Source organism: Cucumis sativus, chromosome 1, assembly GCF_000004075.3.
Source record: "Cucumis sativus cultivar 9930 chromosome 1, Cucumber_9930_V3, whole genome shotgun sequence".
Classification (NCBI taxonomy): domain Eukaryota; kingdom Viridiplantae; phylum Streptophyta; class Magnoliopsida; order Cucurbitales; family Cucurbitaceae; genus Cucumis; species Cucumis sativus.
The window spans coordinates 13,947,560-13,965,221 of record NC_026655.2 but is presented as its reverse complement, the minus strand read 5'-3'; the positions used below and the strand labels follow the sequence as shown (position 1 = coordinate 13,965,221).

Below are 17,662 nucleotides of genomic sequence, written 5' to 3'. Positions count from 1 at the left end.
GTTTTGCCGTCAGATCCACCTTCCTAGTAGGAGCGATCGTGCTTCTTTGCCGTCAACAATCCAACTACTTCTAGGGGACGATCAGACTTTTACCGTCAGATCCACCTCCTTTGTAGGAGCGATCAAGCATCTTGGTTCTGCTTCGCCGTCAGCGATTGAGCTTCTTCGTTCTTGTTTTTTTTGTTTTTGTTTTTGTTTTTTTACTTCTTTCTTTTTTTCTTTTTTGTTATTTTTTTCAACTTTTTCCTCTTCTTTTCTTCTTTTTCTTCTTTCTTCTTCTTCTTTCTTTTCTTTTTCTTCTTTCTTTTTGATTTTCTTCTTCTTTCTTCTTCTTCTTTATCTTCTTCTTCATCTTCATCTTCATCTTCATCTTCATCTTCTTCTTTCTTCTTCCTCTTCTTTCGTTTTGTCTTTTTCTTTTTCTTCTTTCTTTTTTTTTTTCTTCTTTCTTCTTAGTGCGGTACATGAGAGAAGATAAAGATGAATCGTCTCGGCTGTGACACATTGGGGAAGAAGAAGATGAATCCTCTCGCTTACAACACCTTAGAGGAGATAAAGATGAATCCTATCGGTTGCAGCACATGGGAGAAGATGAAGATGAATCCTATCGGCTGCTTCACATGGGAGAAGATGAAGATGAATCCTATCGGCTGCGACACTTAAGAGAAGATGAAGATGAATCATCTTGGTTGCAACACATGGGAGAAGATGAAGATGAATCCTCTTGGCTGCAACACATAGGAGAAGATGAAGATGAATCCTCTTGGCTGCAACACATGGAAGAAGATGAAGATGAATCCTCATGACTGCGGTACCTGGGAGAATATAAAGATGAATGCTCTCAGCTATGACATATAGAATAAGATGAAGATGAATCCTCTTCGATTGCAACACCTGGGAGAAGAGGAAGATGATTCCTCTTCGGTTGAAGCACCTTAGAGAAGATGAAGATGAATCCTCTCGATTGCAAATCTTTGAAGAAGATGAAGATGAATCCTCTCGATTGCAAATCTTTGAAGAAGATGAAGATGAATCCGCTCGGTTGCAACACATTGAAGATGAAGTAGAGACTGAAGCTTTAGCATTGTATGAATCTTCTTGGAGAGGCAGAAGCGGTGCTACACCATTGTTGTCATCTTAGAGAGGTGAAGGCGAAGCTGCACGATCGTTGTTTTCTTGAAGTTGCATGATTGTCATCCTCTTGAAGTTGCACGATCGTCGTCCTCTTGGAGCTGCACGATCTTCATCCTCTTGGTGTTGTACCATCGTCATCCTCTCAAAGAGGTGAAGTTGTAGCATCGATGCAGCCTTCAAGCTTGAATATAAGAAATCATCAATGAAGCCTCTGAGCTTGAATATGAGGAATCATCAATGAAACCTTCAAGCTTGAATACGAGGGATCATAAATGAAGCCTTTGAGCTTGATTTTAAGACTCTTTTTTTTTTTTACATGCACTCAACTTGTATATAGTCTTTGCACAAATTGTGTACATCTTCAATTTATTGCATCACATCGTTACTAGGGATGAACAGCTTGAATTTAGGGATTTGCCCCCAATTTGTTATGATTTTTTAGTAGAGATGAATATCCTTTGAAGAAAAGAATCAAGTCATGATATAGTTCAAGTTTATTTAGCTGGACTGAACTTAAAGTTTCCTTTAAGCTACCTACGTACCCTTTATAATGTAGGGATCAAGTCATAACGTAGTTCAAGTTTTTTTTTTTTCATTCACCTTTTAAACTCTTGTGGGCTAGGAGCACTATGTAGTTTAGGCTCTTGCAATAAGGAGTTCACATATTTAACAACTCATATTTCCATCAAAGATTTGTTCACCTTCTTTATTTGTAGAATTTGTGAATATAATAACTCTTGACTTTACTATCAAGGAACCTTCTGTATTTATGTCAACAGACAACTTCCTCTTCTTGCGTGATGGGACATGACTGTACTGTGAATCTCATCGTTTTTTTTTTTCATGAAATGATTGTACCTTTAAAGTTTTCATCTCTCTTTCGTGTTGATCGCTTGACATCTTTAGACGATCAAAAGCAGATGTTGAAGGTCGATCTTTCTTTGATGTGAAGATACTTAGCCTTTTGAAAGCTCAAGTTCGAGTGAAAGTAGACATTGGACATTGGTTTTCTTCTTCTTTCATGGCCATACTCAATCTTTGAAATATTGAAGATCGAGTGGTTGAAGGCTTGATACGATCAAAGACAGAAGTTTTTTTGCTTAATTTCATTTAAATTGTTGATTTCTTCAGAAGATGCATAATTGTTGTCGACTTTTTTTATGCTGACAGTATGACATGTAGTGACTTCTAATACTTCGTTTGGATGATCATCAAGGAAGCTTCTTGGGAAGAATTCTATCAAAGTTATCGATCACCGAGGTCGGAAGAAGTCCTCATCTTTTCCTTTGATAAGCTTAGACTTCCACATCTTCTCATTTATTTTCTCCTTTTTATGAGAGTTGCTTCCTTTTCCATGCTTCTGATAGAAGTGCGACTTCATTTGAATGGAATTTGGTTGTCTCCCTTTTTTACGAATCGCAACTAACCATCCTTCGCAATCATCTTTCAACATGCTTTTCTTTATTTTGAGAGTCCGTTGTTACAATCTTTTGTTGGAATCGAACAAGTATAGGTTTGGAAGTCCCAAACTGGATCAAGCTTTTCCATTGATCATAAGGCATCATTGATGGCGAAACACTTGAAGTCATCTCAACTGCAATATGATTCGTCTGAGCTACTTCATCCATATCCAATTCAATTTTCTTTTCACGAGCCAACTTCTGAATCAACTCATTTCAACACGAAACATTTTTCAATAGGATGACTTATGATCTGATGGTACTTACGGTAGTTAGGATCATTTACTTTTCCTGCTTGTTTCGATCGTTTGCATTCTGGCAGCTGAATAAGTTGTTTGTCTAGCAGCTGCTTTAACATGTCTACAACATCAGAGTCGGGAAATGGATAAATGTTTTTTGCCTTTCTTTTAGAGTTGGATGATGTTTCTCTTCGTCATCGTGCTTTCTTTCAATTTTGTTTCTTTTCGTTTGGAGAAAGATTTCAATGGAGACTCATGAACAACCATAGACTCATTAATGACACTATTTATGATTTTTCTTTGTCGTTGATTTCATTCTTCCCCTCTTTCACTCCAGAGATTAAGAAATCTTTAGTTCCCCTATTAGCGATGCTCAACTTCATGTCATGGGCGCGAGTTGCTAGTTTCTTCAAATCTACGAGATTTTATTCCCTGCAAAATATAGAGAAGTTCCCAGTGCATGCCTTGGGTGCACATCTCCACTACAGAAAGTTCTGTGAGCTTGTCTTTGTAATCCAAGCTTAAAGCTCTCCATCAATTTATGTAGCCAATTCCCTTTCATTATCTCGTGTTTGTAAGCTCCATCATGCTTACAGAGTGCCTAGTGCTATAGAAGCGGTTGAGGAACTCCTTTTCCAGTTGTTCCCAATTGTCAATGAATTCTGGCTCCAGATTAGTAAACCATTCGAAAGCATTTGATTTCAAGTTTCGAACGAACTGTCTGACTAGTTGGTCTCCTTTTGATCCTGCGTTGTCACATGTTTCAACAAAGTAAGCAATGTGTTACTTTGGATTGCCCTTTCCGTCGAATTGTTGAAACTTTGGAGGTTGATACCCAATAGGCATTAGCAGGTCATTGATTCTCTTGGTATATGGCTTGGAGTACATAAAAGAAGTTTGTGGCGGTCCTCCGTACTGAGCTCTTATGGAGCTTGTGATCATATCCTACAATTGTTGGATTAACAAGGAGGTGATAGAGATGGACTGTTGCGTCTGATTTTCCTGCAACACAACTTTTCCTTTATGGTCAGCTTTGACAACATGAGTACTCTTACTTGACTCAGCAGTTTCACAAGATTTCATTTGGTTTTTCAAGGCAGCAATTTCATGTTCTCGCTCCTCGATAGCTTTCATTAGAAAATTGATTTTCCTTTCAATCTCCGCCCTGGTGGCCTCAACAGTTACATCGGCCATCATGACAGACACTACTTTAAGGTTCGATTCTTGCTTTAATAGATCAGAAGCAAGAGTAGAGTTGTCGACCAAAGGATTTTCTTTGATGATGATCTCACTTTTAGGAGATTCCACAAGTTGCTTAAGGATGCTCTACGCGATGAAAGAATATTGATCCTGCTTTTGAATGATGCCTTTTGAATGACTGTGGATGACAGATCCTGTGTAAGCGTCGCTTGAAACATAAGATTTGGATGCAGCTTTCTTTGATGAAATTGGTTTGCTTGTAGATCTAGATGACGAGAGAGAGATGAGAGGTAGAGATGTCTCACTGGACGTGCCAATTTGTTCGAATGAGATTTTTGAATAAATTTGGTTTGTGGAATTGAACTTGAGTTGATGTTGTATTTTTGTTGATTTGATGCGATGTGGTTCGATCTCTAGAATTTGATCATCCGACTCTCTCTCGATTTGATGTTTATGCTTGATTTAAGGAAGTGAAACAGGTGATGTTCTTGAAGTTGGAGTCTTGGAAGAAAGTTTTGTATCTTCAAAAAAGCTTCAATCTTCGAGGTAAGTTGGAGTCTTGGAAGAAAGCTTGTAACTTCAAAGGAGCTTCAACCTTCAAATATGGTCGAATTCAGGAGTTAGGGAGTCTTCTAGCTCTTGGAAGAATTCTCTCTAGACCTTGTGGAATAAAAAAATTTCAACCTCTTACAAATGAGGAGAACTCCTAGTTGGTCCATGGACCAGACCCATGGGCTCAACCATAAAGCTTTAGGTTCAATTAAGCTTATTTTTGGGCTCAATTGAACTTAGCCCAAGTAAATAATATTTAATTGAACCAAAATAATTAACTTGATCCAACGGTTAGGATGAAAACATGGGGCATTATCAGAATTAACCAATTTATGTTTTCAATTTTAATAATAAGTCCCAAATTCAATTATATATATTTTTTCATCATTAATTTAGTAAATGACGTGGCCATTTGTGATTGGTCTAAAAGTTTCCTATTCAATATTATCCATATTATAGGACTAATTAAGTAATTTTATAATAGTTTTAAAATTTTATAATTAGAAACCGTTAACTTATAACAAAAAGTTGCATGAAAACACACGATTAGAATTATGTTTTTTAAAATTTTTAAAAATTAAATAGACCTAAGATCACATTAATTCTAAGAGGATTAGAATTATGTTTTTTTAGTTTAATGAAACTAAGTAGGACAAATAGGATAAGGTTATAAGGAAACTTTACCGGTAAAGTTCTGTCTAAAGTGGGAGGTACTGAAGTTGATGGTTTACGGAACACCTCCTACTTAGGAACTGAATCAAAACTGTCGTGGAATTAATCTTATTTCTATTAGCATAAGATGTCACTAGGTAAATTAAATGGTTTAATACACCTAGAAACCTTAAGAGTGAATAAGTTTTAAGGTTATAAGGGAACTTAAGTTCTGTCTAAGGCTAGGGGTACTTAAGTTGACGGTTAACTAACCCGAAACTGGCGTTGAATTTACCTTATTCCTATTAAGAATGAGATGTCACTAGGTAAATTAAATAGTTTAATGCACCTAGAAACTTTATAGTAATGTTTTATTATAAGAGTTATAATAAGAATAGATTTAGATAGATTCATTTAGCTGGAATTTAGCTAAGTACAACAAACCCTAAATTAATAGCACATTTTAGTGGGAGAAAAATGATATATATGACATATCAATTTTAAGCTCTCACGTCCCTAAGAGTTCATACATGAGATTCATACTCGGTTTTATGTCGCCTTGAGAGCGGCCTCCCTTCGGAGAGTGTTTGTATGTGTCAATAACAAGGTGAATAAGGGAAATGTTCATAGTAAGTGGGAGAAGGACGCATGTCAACATATCCTACGGTCTCCTCCATTAGGTTGCACCGTGAGATTTCTATGATCCGTTTGCGTGTCGTTTTAGTGCGACCATCCCTTTGAGGGCCTGATTATAGAAGTCGGAACAACGCGAACTCCATAAATGGATAGGATTTCTTAGGTTAATCTTCAACACTTGTCTTTCCTTTTGGTGCCATATTGAAGCGTACCTCTGGGATCTGAAAATGGTAGGGTCACACTTACGGGATGAATTAAGTTAGTTAATGAATCCTTGACCAAACAACGGTAGCAAAGAACTATAGGAATATGAGTTATTCTGGTATTAGTTATTAGCTGATATTGTCTTAATTCAAGAGAGGAGTAGTTGATCACCCTTCAATTGGTTGTTGCTATAAACTTCTGAAGTATCGTTGCAAAAACTAAATCATTTGTTTGATTAATGTTCTTTGATTGCTTGTTTTTGCTGAATTGATTGGATTATTTTATTTTAATGGGTTAAGACAAAGATAATTAATACGGTCAATTGATTGTTTCAACATGTCTTCTTCAATTATTCAACTGCTTAAAAACAAAAAAATTAATCAGTGAAAATTATGCGACGTGGAAGTTAAACCTGAATATGATTATGGTTAATGATGATCTACACTTCGTCTTGATGGGGGAATGTCCTCCTTCTCTTGTTCGAAATGCATCTCAGAATGTCAGGGATACATATAACCGTTGGACAAAGGCCAATGACAAGGCCCACGTCTATCTCTTGTCTAATATATTTGACATATTAACAAAGACACACGAGACCATGGTCATTGCACGTCATATCATGGACTCCCTCTAAGATATGTTTAAGAAGAATAAAAAAAAAAAAAAAGTAAATATGATTTACTTGTCTTAGAAACATGTTTAGTGGAAAATCACCAAAATGTCTGGATACTTGATTCAGGAGCCACTAGCCATGTTTGCTCTTCTTTAAAGGAAACTAGTTCCTTTAAGCAACTCAAGGAGGATGAGATGACTCTCAAGGTTGGAACGGGAGATGTCATTTCAGGTCGTGCAGTGGGAGATGTTAAGTTATCTTTCAGAAATAGATTCTTATTTTCAGAAAACTTGAACATAGTTCCTAAGATTAAGATCAACTTAATTTCTCTTTTATTTTTGCTTATTGAACAATTGTACTCGGTTATTTTTTTTCTTTAAATGAAGCGTTCATGTTAAAGAATAGTGTACATATTTTTTCGACCAAGCTTAAAAACAACTTGTATGTATTAAGATCTAATGAAGCGAATGTGTTTTTTAAATCATGAGATGTTTAAAACTGCTAATACTCAAAATAACACTACTACAAAATCGGTTTTAGTTAACACTTTAAAACTGTCAAGTAATTTACTTGACGCTTTTAAAAGTGTCAATTAATCCAGTGTCAAGAATAAGGAAGGTATACTTGACTGTTTTTAAGCGTCAAAAGACCAATTTACTTGACAGGTAAAAGTTGTCAAACATATGAGATTACTTGACACTTTTTAATCGTCAAGTAATCCAGTGTCAAGAATAAGAGTGATTTTGTTTGACAGATTCTAAGCATCAAGTAAAGTTATACTTGATAGTTTATAAATGTCAAATACATGTGATTTCTTGACATTTTTTGCATGTCAAGAATGTACGTACTCTTGACATAATTTGCAAGTCAAGTTTTTTTTTTTTTTTTTTTACAAAAAATTATATATTTTAAAATATCTTCATAATGTTTTGTGCACCTATTTTGAAGCCAAATGTATATAAGTAATGCAAGAGATCGAGTACGTGTACAAATGTGCTAAAGTACACACTTGTTGAACAATTGAATGAACTAACTTTAATTTCCATCAAAGAACTTTTAATAATATTTTAACACATATAATATCTATACATACATGTATAGTTAGCCTAACTTTTCTAACAACAACAGCCTAACTATAGGTGTATCAACAAAAATATCAACTAAACTAATTCACCTAGATATTAACAAAATATCAGACCTATATATATCTAGTATCAACAAAAATTTGTTTATCTAACCCAAAATATATTTAAATCACCATAAAATCAAATGTGGCCACCCAAAAAATCAGCAAGCTCCATGCGCACTTCATCCAACTCGAATTGACTATATATATGAACTCCTTGTATCAATCTAATATGAAACCAAAAATATTAAAGTTAATACTTAGATTACTTGATAACTCCAACTAGCATATAGCATTGAGGACTTAAATGTGAAGAACTATAAAGACTCAGTCAACAAAAAAAACTATCTAATATACCATATGCAATAACTACAAAAGGTAGACGAACAAAAAAAACTGATTGATCTTAAATACATGATTCATTCAAGAAAAATCAACAAGATAGTTGTACAAGCTATAGAACAAATATTGTCGAAGTAAATCTCTGTAATACAAGTAAATATGTCTAAGTTTCTAACATTTTCAATCTCGTCAAACTTAGCAATGGAAAGAGGAACCAATAAAAGGCCTTCTATATAAAAACTATTTAGAAACTTTGTCTAACAAAATATAAAGTACCTGCAAATGAACTTTGTTGACTTGGTATATTAGATATTTGCTAAGATAATAGAGAGTGGTTTAATTTCTAAACAAGTGCATAGATAATTTCCTAATCATACCTCTTTGGTAGAATTATTCAGCTAAGCCTTTTGATATGTCAAAGATGTAAGTAAATATTTTGATATGTTTACAAATAAAAATGAGCATAATTACAACACAATTAGAAACTAATCCAATCCAAGAATATCACAAGATCCGCTATTTCTCATCCGAGTCATGGATTAATTTTCAAAAGTAAGAGGGCTCATTCTACCATCATATCCAATCAATTTCCATAGCCACACTGCTCCACAAAATTGTAACTTTGTTTACTAAGACCAACATGAAGGTTTCTAGATGAAGAATTCATGACAACTAACTAAGCTAAGCACCAGCACATTTATTCTCAATTGCATAAGTGTTAATTCACTAAAACTAAGTAAACCATATCAAGAAAGAAGCCATTCAAAAAGAGCAAGTTATTCAAAATCACTGCAAGAATAAAAAAAGAAAATACTTTAAATTAAAATATAGTTTTTAGAAGTTTTAAATGGTTAGCTTTTCAACATAGTCAACAAAACATGAAGCATATCCAGAGAATACTTTAAATTAACTTTAAGCATAAAGTAGCTAAAAAGCAAGAGAAAGTCTCATGCTATTAAATTAATTGAAAACACCAGCAACAACAGAAAATCAACTTGATTGAACAAGTTCTTAATGATCTTTTGATTGAGCTAAACAAACTAAACCACGCCATTGTTTTGATCTATATCCAAAAGCAAACAACCTAAAAGCTAAACCACACCGTCAGATGCACTCCCACAATCCCTCTTCCTATCAAACAATTCAAAACAAATTAGGGTATTTCCAACTTAATTTCTCCCTAGGAAAACCAAATCAACTTACATTAAGATCTTGTAAAGCCTTAGGGAGTGCTCCAAACCCATTCCAGCTGTACTTATTTTTCACCTTTTTCGATAGAACCTACAAAACAAAGAGGGAAAACACAGTCTTAAATCAGCACTACACATAATAAGACTAAACACAAGACGACTTCATTAAACATAAAACAAAACAAAAAAATCAAATTAAATTCCCCACCCCGAAGCTCTCCAAAACATTCACAATATCATGGATCCGCTGGCCGCCGCCTTTCCACACCTACACAAAAAAAAACCCTCAAATTTCAAGGAGATCACAAAATAACCAATACCAAATAACTAAACATTTCATTTGAATTTCAAACTTAATTAAGAAAATACAAAGACTTACAATCTCTTCAAAGATGTCAAAGCTCCAAACGATGCTGGAATCATCCCACTAAAACGGCTGCCATGTGCTTCACTGATATTAAAATTGAAGGCATATAATTACATAAAAGTAAATTGAAGGCATATAATTACATAAAGTTAAAAGCCCTTTGTTTTTTCAACCTAAAAAAATGACCATTTTTTAAAAGTACTTACAAGAATAACAAAGAACTCAAATTTCCCAATGAAGATGGTAAAAGCCGAGAGAAGTAGTTATTATCTAGAAACAAACTTTTCAAATTTGTTAATATCCCCAACTCCCTTGGAATTGAACCACTCAAAATATTGTCATGTACCATTATGCAAATTCTCAATCTTACCATATTAATCTCACCGACAAACATTTGTTATGTAATATTGAATTATTGAAAAAATTGACGAGCTGTTTCGAATGAAAATCTTACAAATCTTACAAAATGAACATAAATCAACTTACCTCGTCAGGAGTCGGGGATTGCAAACCGAATACTTCATAAAACGCTTTCTTGGCAGTAGCAATAGTGGTGATTGGTGAATCAAATGGCAGGGGAGGAAGTACGATGTCGCAAATGGAGGTTAAATTCTCCATCTCCGCCATAGAGAAGCCATGGGTGAACTTACTAGTTCTTGTTTCTCTTATGAGAGGATGGCATTCGGATCTCCTCATCCTCGCTTGCTCATTATTTTCATTAAACATGAATATGACTCATATGGATGCTAACGAACGAGGAGGTGATGACGCAAGAACGGGAAAGACGAACAAAAACTGTCAACAAACGATCAGAGGTGGTGGCGCACGAATAGTGAGAGTAACGGGGAAGACAAACGGGGAGGTGGTCGTTTGGTGATGGGAGAAAACGGGGGAGGAGGAAAAAAGATAGGAGGAAAAACTTAGGGGTTTTTTTAGAAATTGGGGGAAAGGGAAATGGGGGGAAATTAAAAGAGGGAAAAAATTGTTTAAAAGAAAAATGGTGAAAATATGAATTTCCTCATGTTAGTTTGCTTTCAAGTTTAGAATACCTTAATCTATCCAAATCCGGCCTCACCAATCACATTCCTCCTGGAATCTCACAATTGAGTCATCTGAATACCCTTGACATCTCCCAGAATCATCTCACGGGCAGAATCCCGTCTTTGAGCGTAAAAAACCTTCAAATTCTTGATGTTTCGCATAATAATTTGAGTGGAGAAATCCCTTTATCTCTCTTAGAAAAACTGCCATGGATGGAGAGATTCAACTTCTCCTACAATAATTTGACCTTTTGTGATTCTAAAATTTCCTTCAAAACCCTCCAAGCAGCCTTCCTTGGGTCAGCAAACAGCTGCCCCATTGCTGCAAATCCGAGTCTCTTCGTTAGAAAACCCAGTAAACATGAGGTCTCGAAGCTGGCTCTGGCTGTTACTTTCTCCATGATCTGCTTACTTTTAGCCGTGATATTTCTAGCATTCGGATGCAGAAGGAAAAGCAGGACATGGGTGGTAAAGCAGGCCTCTTACAAAGAAGAGCAAAATATTTCAGGGCCCTTCTCTTTCCAAACTGATTCAACCACATGGGTGGCTGATGTTAAGCAGGCAACATCGGTCTCGGTAGTAATTTTTCAGAAGCCATTGTTGAATATAACCTTTGCAGATCTCTTGTCTGCAACTTCTAATTTCGACAGGGGTACCCTATTGGCAGAGGGTAAGTTTGGACCCGTCTATAGAGGATTTCTACCTGGAGGAATTCATGTGGCTGTGAAAGTTTTGGTCCATGGTTCTACATTGACGGAACGGGAAGCTGCAAGAGAACTTGAGTATCTCGGACGAATTAAACACCCCAATCTTGTGCCATTAACTGGATATTGCTTGGCTGGGGATCAAAGAATTGCCATCTATGATTATATGGAGAATGGGACGTTGCAGAATTTGCTGCATGACTTGCCACTGGGTGTTCAAACAACAGAAGACTGGAGTACAGATACATGGGAAGAAGTTGACAACAATGGAATAGAAAATGTTGGTTCAGAAGGTATGTTAACGACTTGGAGATTCCGCCACAAAATTGCATTGGGTACTGCTCGAGCACTTGCATTTCTTCATCATGGGTGCTCACCTCCGATCATTCATAGAGATGTTAAAGCCAGTAGCGTTTTCCTGGATTATAACTTAGAGCCCAGATTGTCAGATTTTGGATTGGCAAAGGTTTTTGGCAATGGTCTAAGTGAAGAGATTTCGCGTGGTTCACCTGGTTACGCGCCACCAGAGTTTTTGCAGCCTGAGAATGACCCTGTAACACCCAAAACTGATGTATACTGCTTTGGTGTTGTCCTGTTTGAACTAGTTACTGGTAAGAAGCCAATTGGTGATGACTATCCAGAGGGAAAAGAAGCCGACTTGGTGAGTTGGGTAAGAGGACTTGTGAGAAAGAATCAAGGATTAAGAGCTATTGATCCAAAAATTCGAGGTACAGGACCAGATGATCAAATGGAGGAGGCCCTTAAGATTGCTTATCTATGCACAGCCGACCTTCCATCGAAACGACCAAGCATGCAGCAGATAGTTGGACTTCTCAAGGACATCGAACCATCAGCTTAGAAGAATTCAATAGATCAAAAAGAAAAGCATTTGGGGTTCTACTTTGGTTCTTTTGAACTCCCTTCTTTGATGCTGCTAAGGGAAGCGTACAGTACAGTCATCCTGGAAAGATATGCTTCAAAATGTTCCATGTATTTTTTTTCTTTCCTAATATTCATTGTGCAACATCAGAATTTTATGTCAAATACATGAGTTAGTCGAAGGAACTGAAAAATGGGAATTTCATCACAGTTTTAGTACAATGAGAGTTCAGTTTTTAGAACAGCATGTTGGGGTGTAACTACTAACCTTAGTAAACTAACTAATATCACTAAAGTCATAAATTTCTTTTATCTCCTTTTTCCATCCTCGAGACTTTAGGTATCATAAAAAAGGGTTGAAGGCATGAAAGTCTGCTGATGATATCCAATGTACTAGTCCTTTTCAATAATTGTTTTCAACTATTATTTCACCAGAACAATTGTGTTGGAGAATATGGTAGTTGGGGGGGGGGGGGGGGGGGGCGTGCTTTAGGAGAACTTCAACTTGCCGTGAACTTTATGGAAATGAAAACCATTCATCACGCTTGGGACCATTGTTGAAGCTCAAATCTAGCTTGTATATACTTTTGGCTGTATGTAGGAAACATCTTTTTGCATGTGTTCCTCCCTCAACCCATTATACCAATTTGAGTAAGTTCTTTCCTCTAAACTTAATTCTATCTGTTAACAGTAAAACTTGAAAAACACTCAATGTAAATACAACATCAGTACAAACCTCATAGTAGCATCAAAATTTCTCCATCAGGTTCAAAAGAATCCAAAGCGAGGGGGGGAGAAAAAACAAAGCAATTACTTGATTAGATGGAGTTTCTGGCCACCAAATTGATGAATAATCAACAGCCACGACCATTATTTCAAAATCTCATTCCTATTGACCCCACTGGGTGAGCTTGGCATTTTTTCAAACACTTAAATTGAGAAAATGTGGATCTCACGCATCAACCCCACTACTGATTTGGTGGATTGATTGAGGCGTGTGATACTCAATAACATGCCAATGGCCAATCCTACTAAACCGACAATGTTTAATGTACCAAATTTTGAGTTAAATTCAATTGAATTTTGAGTATATGGGGTTGCAATCTGATAAAAAGTTTTTTAGTAGTAAAAACCATAAGGAAAACCAAAAAGATTCACGTTTCTTAACAACTGATGTGACGACTCACTTCCCTTCATGTATAAGGCCTTTTGCTGCTATGTTTTTTAATCTAAATTAAAATTTAACCGAAAGATTTATTAAAATATTGCATTTTCAAAAACTTATTAAAAAAAATTAACATTAGATAAATTCATAATACATACAAAAACCAATATGAAGCCAATCTTAAACATAATTTTAATTCAAATTTAAAAACACATTCTACTAATTACAATTTTGATCATAACCTATTTATATTTAGAAACACATCCTACAATTATATGTTCTAATTCCAATCAAATTTGGCGTTCTGATTACATGGTGCATGCGGAAAAAAAACTAACTGTTGATTACATGGTGTGTGAAAAAACAAAAGCGAACCATAATCTTCAACCTAACCTGCCTTCTGCTTTTCATCGTTCTCCTTTTGCTTCTAATTAGAATTATAACGGTTCTCCTTCCCATCACCAGCTAAAATGTTTCGAAGTAAGCCAAAGTTCAAGGTTTCTATTTGACAAATGCCCACTAAGCACTTACTTTTAGTCTTCCTAATCATCTTCTTCGTCCTTGTGGAAGCATTATACCAGCAAAAACTGGATCCACCAAACTTACACAAAACCTCTTCCGCTTTGATAAGGATAATTGAGCCTGGCATGCCATTCATAACAAATTTTCTGATCTCAAATTCTCTGATCCATGAGTTTTTCTTTTGCATCCTCCACACTTGAACGCCTTGCATCACTTGGGAATGAGTTGTTGTTGTTGGTAGGTTGACGTAAATAATGGCATAAACAATGCCATTAGATTGTAGTATTCGCGAGCGGGAAGAGCTTGGGCCACGTCCAGCTTTCAAGACAGCACTCAATTCAATTTTTTCAGTTTCAACATCGAGAGCATAGATGGCATAGTCATTTGGTTTATTTTTTACTTTTCCCACAAAATAGACGACTCCATCCATGTAAATACCACCATCGTCAATGAGATAAGGTAGGGAATGAAGTTGCCTCCATTTGTTTCTACCAAAGTCAAAAACATCTATTATGGTAATAGGTCGTTGTCTGATAGATTCTTGTTGTGTCCTACACATAATCAAATCTGAACGAGTAGCCCTAAATAATTTGTATTCCTTTGTTGAAGGAATGTAACCTAAACCAAAGTGGTAAATATCACAAAATATTTTAGGAACATGGTGAAACTCATTAGTGGTGGGATTAAATATGCCATGACACACTGTGTTAAGTTTGCTTTTGCAAACAAACAGTAGGCCATTGCAGTAACACATCATTGTGACCCTGGACCAGTCCCCGTCGTCGAAGGGTACCGAAAAGGCAGATTTACTTCCTTCCAATTCAAAAAAATCCAAATATACATCCAAGCGTTTGGTAGGATCAGAACGGAAACAATACATCCTAGCATTGCATAGCCAACTACTTCTAGGATTGGGGACTACATCAGAGACAGAGAGAAGGAAATCATTGTTGAGTTTATAAGAGTGAGCATAATCTAAAACCATAGCATTCCAAGTTTTACAAACAAGTCTGCATACTCTCAAATTGGAGATAATGAGTTTAGAGAAGATTGAGATAGCAATATCCGTTGGAAGCCCCTCTCCCCAAGTCATTGTGTCCATGGAAGAAGTTAGGATTTTGTTTTGTGGGTGATTGAATAATTATGATATGAATCCCTTTACGATGTTATTTAAATACTGAGTTTGGGAGAAATATCCACTTTGTTAGTTGGATTTATTTATTTTTCCCTAAATCTTATCCTCACTTTTGTTATATTTGATTGATGTTAGATTTTATTTTATTATTGTTATGTTTATTTCCGATTACGCTAAGGTAATTGAGTGAGATATTTGTATTAGAGGATACAAATTTAAAGGATTTTTCTAAGAACAATCATTTTAAAAAAAACACTAACTAATTACAATATTTTAGAGGTGAAATTATAAAAACGGCATAAAAATTTAAAAAATGTTATTCAATTTTCGAAAATGATTAAAAAATTACTCTTATCGATAATTTTGGAGGAAAATTGTTAAACTTTTGTTCAAAAAAAAAAAACCATGAAAAAAGCTTCAAAAATACCACTCAGCTTAGAAAAAATATTAAGAAATACTCTTGCAAATATCAAACCAACGTTTTCACCCACTAAAATCAAAATCAAAATTTAATGTTTATTTATTTATTTATTCTTTTTTGTGATTTGAATTTTTTTTTATATCGATTCATCTCTTTCTATTGATATCTAAAAAAATGTGCCAGTGTTATAAAATGGTGATAAAACTCCTTTGCTTCTTTCTTTATCAGAAACGAAGTGTAAAGAAGAGTTGAGAAATAGGGTGAAAATTTGGTGTAATTTTGATGGTTGCTTGAGGGTTAGGAGGGAAGGTGGTAAGGGAGAGGGTTGTGTCTTTTATGGCAAAAGAAAGTATTAGTTGATATCTTTTTGTCTTCTTCCCCAGAATCATATTGATGCAAGTGTTAAATGGAGTAGGAAGATTTGGCATTTTACTTGGGATTTATGATTTACGTGGTTGATGTTCCTTGGCTTGTAGAGGGCGACTTTAACAAAATTTGTTAGGATCATTCAGAAGAATATGAGGGCTCTTAATCATTTGTTGCTTGTATAAATGTAAGGAGTAATTACATCACTTCTCACTTCTCTTATTTACTTGTATAGGTTTGTGAATTTATCTTCTCATTATTCTCACCTAAATCATTCAGTATTATTCAATCAATAAAAATATTTTTCACATGGTATCAAAGCAAAGTCTTGACCTAGCAGCTAGACATTGTCGACCACCATTTGCAACTAAGATCCATACGACCACATTGACAACTCTTAAACTCCACTTGACTTGCTTTGAGATTTAGACTCTCCTAGATCTCCTCCGCTTCAACCACTTTGCTCCCACGATCTTTTTTTGCACCTTCCTCTAGGACCTTGCAACCGAGATCCGCTCCGTGAATTTGCTCAATCTTCTTCATCAATCAAATAGGATGTTGCCATGTTCACTTCCTGACATTCGGGCCTAACTGGGGGTATAATCCATCGTTGACAAAGTGGTATGTTCAGAGTTACATCATCTGGCATGGTCAAGGTCGTGGCTAAATTTGCCAATGCATCCGCTCTCTTATTTTCTACTCTAGGGACATGTTCTAACATCACATTATCAAACTTTTCCATCAATTGTCGAGCATAAGCAAAATATGGCTTCAAGTCTTCATGTTTCACGTCATATTGAAGCGAGAGTTGATTGATTATCAATTTTGAATCACCATAGACCTCTATGAATGACACTCCGATTTCTAATGCTATTTGAAGGCCAATTATCAAAGCCTGATATTCAGCCACATTGTTTGAACACAATTCGGAAAGTGCAAAGCTATAAGGCAACATATGCTTCTCAGGAAGAAATGAGGACAATGCCTGCCCCCGCACCACTTCTTCGAGCTGCACCATCGAAGTACATAGTCCAAGGTTCCATAACTTCTGTGAAGAAAACCTCATCGTCTGGTAGGTCATCACATAACTTCCAATCCGAAGGAATTGGGTGGTCTGCTAAAAAGTCTGCTAGCGCTTGTCCTTTTATCGCCTTTTGGGGAATATAGACAATGTCATATTGTTGGAGTAGAACCGCCCATTTGGCTAAGCGTCCAGAGATGATTGGCCTGGATAGAACATACTTTATAGGGTCTGCTTTTGCCACTAGATGAACCGTGAAGGCCTGCATGTAATGCCTCAACTTATCAATGGCAAAGAAAAGTGCAAGACACATCTTCTCGATGGGAGAATAGTTAACTTCAGCCCCAATTAATGTTCTGCTTAGATAGTAGAGAGAACGCTCCTTTCCCTTTACCTCTTCTTGTGCCAGTAATGCTCCTACGACCCTTTCTTGTGCAGCAATGTACAATATTAGTGACAATATTAGTGGTTTGTCAGGTATTGGAGCTCCCAGCACTGGGGGAGTAAGCAAGTATTTCTTTATGCTATCAAAAGTTTCTGACAAGCTTCATCCCACACAAAATTTTCTCCTTTTCTCATCAACTTTTTGAAAAGGTTGACACCGACCGGCCAAGTTAGAGATGAACCTTCGGATGTAAGCCAATCGTCCTTGGAGACTTCTTAGGTCATGCAAACTTTTAGGTCTTGACATCTTC

General features: G+C 35.9%; 2 protein-coding genes across 2 annotated transcripts; one reads left to right on the top strand and one right to left on the bottom strand.

Annotated features, from left to right (window-relative positions):
• The first annotated feature begins 10,674 nt into the window (after window positions 1-10,674).
• LOC101214041 (probable LRR receptor-like serine/threonine-protein kinase At2g24230) lies at window positions 10,675-12,584 on the top strand. Its single transcript, XM_031880284.1, has one exon. The coding sequence runs from the start codon at window positions 10,968-10,970 to the stop codon at window positions 12,315-12,317; it is 1,350 nt and encodes a 449-aa protein (XP_031736144.1). The 5' UTR covers window positions 10,675-10,967; the 3' UTR covers window positions 12,318-12,584.
• Window positions 12,585-13,722: 1,138 nt separating this feature from the next.
• Window positions 13,723-15,117, bottom strand: LOC116404106 (F-box protein At3g07870-like). Its single transcript, XM_031886327.1, has one exon. It carries the CDS (start codon window positions 15,115-15,117, stop codon window positions 13,930-13,932), a length of 1,188 nt encoding a protein of 395 aa, XP_031742187.1. The 3' UTR covers window positions 13,723-13,929.
• Window positions 15,118-17,662: the final 2,545 nt, after the last annotated feature.

Excerpts from the sequence above, each read along its gene's own strand:
- LOC101214041 (XM_031880284.1), top strand. The coding sequence starts at position 10,968 with ATGGAGAGATTCAACTTCTCCTACAATAATTTGACCTTTTGTGATTCT.
- LOC116404106 (XM_031886327.1), bottom strand. The coding sequence starts at position 15,117 with ATGACTTGGGGAGAGGGGCTTCCAACGGATATTGCTATCTCAATCTTC.